This window comes from Cryptotermes secundus, unplaced genomic scaffold (genome assembly GCF_002891405.2).
Source record: "Cryptotermes secundus unplaced genomic scaffold, Csec_1.0 scaffold19, whole genome shotgun sequence".
Lineage (NCBI taxonomy): Eukaryota > Metazoa > Arthropoda > Insecta > Blattodea > Kalotermitidae > Cryptotermes > Cryptotermes secundus.
Genome location: NW_019729897.1, coordinates 2103649 through 2110432, shown reverse-complemented (window position 1 = coordinate 2110432; position 6784 = coordinate 2103649). Strand labels below are relative to the sequence as shown.

At 37.6% G+C, this 6784-nt stretch overlaps 1 protein-coding gene across 2 annotated transcripts in view; it reads right to left on the bottom strand.

The window, feature by feature from the left end:
* LOC111865666 (protein FAM193A) overlaps positions 1–6784 on the bottom strand; it is a 41512-nt gene that overhangs the window by 27135 nt on the left and 7593 nt on the right. For both annotated transcript variants that reach the window (XM_023853861.2, XM_023853862.2), the window contains exons 3-4: positions 5535–5699; positions 4526–4668 (exon numbers count right to left, since the gene is read on the bottom strand). In XM_023853861.2, coding sequence (XP_023709629.1) covers positions 4526–4668; positions 5535–5699 — 308 coding nt within the window. The remainder of the gene's footprint in view (positions 1–4525; positions 4669–5534; positions 5700–6784) is intronic.

Genomic DNA, 6784 nt, shown 5'->3' with positions numbered 1-6784 from the left:
ACGCTTATACCACTCGTAAACTCTTGTTTTACTCATAACAGACTCACCATAGGCCTTTGTTAACATTTCACACACTTTGTAACACTTTATTTCATTTTTTACGCAAAATTTGATACAAATTCTTTGATCCATTTCTTTTAACAAACGAAAATCGCCAAGCTCATAAAAACACGTCTAACCTTAGCGGCTGCCACAGACAAAGTAAGCAATGAATACAGCTGAAAATTTTATTGTACTTCAGGGGCATGTATACCAACATAATAAAAAAAAATTTTGACAATTGGACTCTCCAAACCCGCGAAATTTTAAAATTCCCGTTATTTCCTGAACACACTTCGTATACACAAGCCAACAGGCATCAGAATTTAACCTCAACTGACTGCACGTCCCATATGGCTACCATTCTGAAAGTTAAACATGTATGTTCATGACCATGTGGCAGTACATACCCTCCATACCTCCCAACACAGGTGGCCATCATGGGCCTAAGCTCCAATGATGAACTTGGTTTTCTCTGGAAACAGTTTTTCCTTCATGAAACCCCAGAAACTGGAACCACATGGATTAATGTCCATACTAATGGGGGCCAAATTGCATACCAGTCAGAAATCACACATGGCCAAAGGAGTCATGGAGAAAAAACAATACAATGTTTGTTGTGTGTGGTTTGAAGCTACCTTGCATAGCAGTTGTGTTTATCAAAAATTCAGCAGACTGGTGGACACTTGCAGCATGGGGCGATTTTTGCTCCAAAACGGAGCTATCATATTCAAACTGGTGGGTAACCTGTTTTTGATAAGCCCACCATGTTCCAAAATGAGCACAAAAATGTCTGTATTGCTGCAGTTCTCTCCATTAAAAGTAGAAAAATGTTTTCACTCTCTGCTTGACAGTTTCCTTTTGTTGGCCACCTTGGTAGCTGGTGCTATACACTGTCTTGCTAGTAACAAGGCAATCACACGCCCCTTGCTGAATCTCCATGAAATAGACATTCACATGCAGGATTCAAACATCCAACATAACAAACCTGTCACTTTGCAGTCAAAAGAAACTGAGAATTATTTCATGGCCCACCCTGTAGTAGGTCAGCGCAAACAACAATGAACTAATAAAATAAAGCCACAACTGGGTGAGATAATGTACAGTCTATTGTGTTACGAGTATCACTGTAAAGCATCATCGATACATACTACTGAACAACGTAATGGGGACCACTTACTTGATTAAAAGAAGTTACAGTCAACAGCTAAAAGGTTCCAAAAGTCTGGCAGTTAATTTGCAAGCAGATAACCAAGAGTCTAACGTACTTGTTATCGGTAGCCAAACGAATTAATTCATCAAGTTTTATTTTCTATATTTAAGTACAGTATGTCAGTTAAAATGTACAAACAATGGAAATGGACAGACATATCTGCATAAAAATCTGTATAGTGTGAACAATTAGTTTGGATCAGAGGTCAGATTCTTTACTCAGACATATCTGGACAGGCAAATCTCCTTTAAATGGTGGCTCCAAAAGAGCAGCCAGCTTCAAATAGAAGAGGTTATGCAAGGTTATATATGAATGTATGTATGAAGGGGTAGGCCTTCTCGGCCCTTGCACTTAGACCTCAGTGGTCCATATTATGCAAGGTTAAGAAAATCTTTAACTTTTCAGTTCAGATAATGCTAACAATAATGAGAATGTGAAATTATTCTGTTACTTTCATTTCTCTGTGAGAACCACTTCAAAGAAGAAATACTGACATACCAACACTATTTTTTAAACACCATATTTTATTATACCTAATTGGAAATTCGGGGACAGACTTCTAGTTCTGCATTTCAGTGACTTCCAGATATTATAAATAATCCATCAGAACCATCACTGGTACTGCAAAATTAACAATTTTTCTAAGTTTTTCCTCTTAGAACAAAAGTTTCTATTTACACTTATCCTGTCCCAATTTAGGCTTCCAAGATACACAGCACACTGACCACATGGATGCATATATTGAATATATACACAGGGTAGTTTGTGAGTCCATCCGGAAACCCCTACAATAATTTAGAACCACTCTGTAGATCAAATACGTGGCTACAAGGGTACTGCGAATCTAATTTAAATAAATCTGTTATGATTTTCTGCTGTGAATTATTTATAACATTAATCCTAGCAGGATCTATGATACCATGAAAAGATCAGTTTCCTTTGAAGTACTGTCAAAATGAACGTTCTGTCATTAAAATATGATACTTGCTTGTTCATGGCCCTGTCAGCTCATCTGAATGAGTAACAATGACGATAAAAATAAAGACATTTTGTCACAGCTGTAGATGGAGGAGTGGCCTGTAGGGAGGGAACACTAAAAAATTTCAAACACCATGACCTGCTAGTGTGAAACTGACCTAAATATAAAAGGTTCTTCAGAAGCTTTCAGTAGAAAGTGATAGGAGACCACCGCCTGAAGAACTGAGCAGACACCGACTAACTGGAATTATTATGCTACACTATTTGGAATGTCTATGGTGAACATGTAAACAAAACATCATGTTCACTTCTTACTGGTTTACAGGATGATGCTTGTCTTCACTGTAACGGTAGTATATTAAGACACATTTAACAGTGTTTGTTGTTGTCTGAATGTATTGATATGTTTGTGCAAGAAGAGAAGTAACTAGTTTTGATAAGCAGTGCCATGAAATTGTTTCTTCATCACTGAAAATCCTGAATTGGGGTAGTTTGGACTACAATCACTGAAGCAGACACGTGCCTGAGGGAAAGGTTTCCATACAGGTGAAAAAATGACAATTATAACTGTGTGTAAGACTTTATTGAAGGACAACTCTCGCACTGCAACATAAGAAATAGAACAGAAGGTGACTTCTTTAACAGAAGTAGCAATGAGCAGTGTTTTCAAGATGTTAAAGAGGTATAAATCCAATTACATGGTTCTGCTGCCACACAAGAACAAACCAAAGAGGAAAATCACAACATATGACAATGATGCGTGTGTTAAAGCTGCCATTAGGAGAAAATCCATGGTCTTTTCTTCAGCAATCAAATATCCACAACTGATAAAATTCTAACTCTTGTGAATGATGATTCATTACTTTGAACTATTAAGATAACTATATACAAATCATTTAAGAGCACATGAGGAAATTTTAATACGTTTTAAAGAGTGCACATAATATAAAACATAATACAGAAAAGTGAATATACATAAAACATACTCCAGATAAGTAACGTGTAGCAAAATGAAGACATAACTAAAATACTGTACGCAATAACCAATGGGGCAGCTCAATGAAAAAACTGAAAGTATTACCAAAGGGACATCTCATGGACTTATAGCATAAGATAAACAATTTAGTAATTAATGGGCAGCATATAAATCAAAGTAGTGTATTCAATGAAGTCTCAGATGATCAGTCATGTCAATAAGGAGTTAGTATCAACTATACCAGAGACTGTCTCCATCTCCAAGATCATGGGTTGATGTGATGAATATCATATTAAAACAATGCATTTACACCACAGACTATGCTCTGAGCTACGCCAGCGCATACAACTGAAGGAACAGTGAGAAGAGTCAGGCAGTCAATTGTGTCTTATTCTACCCCAGAGTGCTGGGAGAAGAGTGAGCAATCATCAAAATCCACACTGCTTGTCACTGGTCCTTCCTTACAATGTTCTCTGATGGCTCACCCTCATTTTATCATGTTAATAACTGGGCATCATGAACAGGTCAGAGGAAATCCCAAGCCCCTGCTAAAGTTATCAGTGGCCTCCACCATTCAGCAGCACCTGAAGGCCATTCTGGCCAACACTATGGTGCCCTAGAAGTTTATCTCATGCCCTGCTCTGCCACTAACTAACTTCATGGAGCCTAGCCCTTCTTGAGAAGCCTCCAGTAGTGCACCTATTCAAGAACTTGCCAGCATCTTATGGAACCTGAAGGTTTAGCACCATGTCCACAAGATCCCTCCATTGGTCCCTATCCTGAGCCAGATCAATGCAGTCAATACCACCCCATTCTATCTCTCTGAGATCCATTTTAATATTATCCACCTATCTACACCTTAGTCTTCCTTCCTTCTGGCCTTGCCACCAATATTCTGCCCTGCCAGAACAGTTGTAGTGTGTTTTCTCGCGATTATTCAAAATTGTGAAAAAGTTCAAAGAAGTTATTCAATTCCATTTTCCTATTTCACTCTCTGATGAGCCACTGACTTCGCACCACATTAACGTTTATTCATTTCCATTTCACTGCCATAATTATGGCTGAACACTTTATATTCCTCACTGGTTAAATCTGGAGTCCTGAAGCTGTCAAGTCATGCCAAATGTGACATCCTAAAAACATTGCTATACTTCACTATAATGTGGTTCTTTTTATAAAGTGCACGTGTTACATTACGGTCACACAATGTACATTCAACACCAGAAAAACTTATGCATGCCACACAAGTGTTTAATTAATAACCTCTGCTACTTTTTTTCTCCTTTCTAATATCCATGGAATGTTAAATGAATCAATACCTGTAAGGAATATCTGAGCCAATTCCGGAGTTTGCTGCTCTCGATGAAGCAGTTCCAATTGCCGGACTTTTGCCTCAATTACAAATTCCTGCACCTGTGACTCAAGCCTCTGAAAAAGCTGATGTGGGTCACGAGCACACAATCTGTAATGAAATAAATGATAAAGTAAAGTAAAAGTAAAGGTATCCCTGTAACAGGCCGTGGAGGCCCATAGGGTTATGAGATGTTGAGGTTCCCACATTTTCTAGACAATTGGCTCAGAGATGGCGGCAAGGTTGTCAGCCCTATGTGCCAGCCGCCCTTTACCCCCAAGAATATTCCAAGAGTATTACTGGTACTCATTTCTGTTAAAGGCTGAATCGATCCCTGGGCCACAATGCAGCTCGAAGGATTAGGTCAATTGAAAAAATCCAATGACCTCATTGGGACTTGAACCTGCAACCTTCCAGCTTGTAGCATAGTGCCTCAAAAATTTATAATCCATTATAATAATTCCCATGCATTACAAAATCTTCCCTCAAAGATATACTACAAAGAAAAAAAGAATCACTATCAAAATTATTCATAATGCATAATTATGATGTTCAAATATAATATTATGAATAATTACCAAATTCCAGATAAAGCAATAAGTACTACTTATGCAACAGACATACATTACTCAGGAAATTACACCCTTATCACTAATAAAAATGTGAACTTAATATAAGTGAAATTATTGACATTTTAAAGACTATATTACTTTATATACAAATAATATTGCACACTTCACTGAGAGATAACTGTTCCTTCAAAACCTTGACTCAGTGCTGTAGAGGAAGCCTGGCTGAAGAATCTTAACAACTTGTGATCAATTATACAGTTACTGCAAAGGAATCAGAATTTCACGAACTGTAACAACTGTCATCTTCTGGTACAGCCACACCTCACCTGACAGCTTCTACACATTACGAAGCTTGTAAAATATTTCTTAGGTATCATACTGTGCATAACAAAAGATCCAACTTACTTTTGAACCAGGTCCTTCATCTTGTCCTCATAATCCTCTGCACCACTGTTCTCAACTGTTCTGCCTTCCATTGCCATGCGATAAACCATACGAATGTACTGACGAAGTTCCATCCAATAAGACTGCAATCGACGCATTTCTTCCAGCTGCTCTGCTGCCAACTCCCTGAAGCAATGACTTGGTATGTCAAAAATAGTTTCGACAAGACATGTTACTAATTCATATGCATTAGAAGTTCAATAAAAAATGCATATAAAGATACCACTCAGGAGATCTGCATGCAAATGAGAGGGTAAGATTAAAATGGATATTAGAGAATCAGGGTCTAAAGGTGTGTACTTGATTCAACTAACTGAGGCTATGGTCCCACATCAGTCACTTATCAAGACAATACTGAACCTTTCAGTTTGATAAGAGGGGAAAAATTTTCTCACCAGCTTTTTTAAAAAAGCTGTTATTTATTTAGTTAAACGAATTTACCACATCTGTAACAAAACATATTTCTGTTTATCATAATATCATGTGCATATAATGTCTCATGAGATATATAACATTATTTAGAGTACAATTTAATATACATATTTCAAAAACAGATCCAGTTTCCAAAATACTGTGTATATTAACCCTTCCGCACCGACATCTGTGTGCTGCACCGACCCTTTAAATAATCGTATGCCACCGACATCGGTGCAGTGTACTGACCTGCGCAGTGTTAGCTTTGAAGGACGTTGCTGACAAAACGAGGAAAGATATTCCAATTTTCTTTTCAGGAGTACATAGATTAAGGTTTCATCTTTCAATTGGTATATGAGTTATTTATTTTGGACGAATTTTTAGCACGGTATTTTTATTTTATATCGTTAGTGTAATAGTTCGTACTTTGGTCTCATTGCGCCTAGATTGCATTGAAGTTTTTCAAATTCTAAGTAAGGAAAATGTATAAAACTATATATCTTTCGACTCTATGGTCTTTGCTTGTCTATATGAGTCACTCACTGAAACCCCAGACGAAGGTTTTCCTTGAGTGGGTTGCTGTACACTCTGCTGACACAATGAAGTAGTCAAACAAGAGGGTCCTTTTTTCTTGGAACCAAATGCAACCTAAGAAAACAAACTTACGAATGATACAGAAATCTATGATGTCATAACACTTTCTTCTCTCAGTCGCGCCATAACCATGGCCTCTACAAGTAGGAAAGTTTTACAGGACGATGAACTAGATGAGCTCCTTGCTCACGACTCGGAAGTTA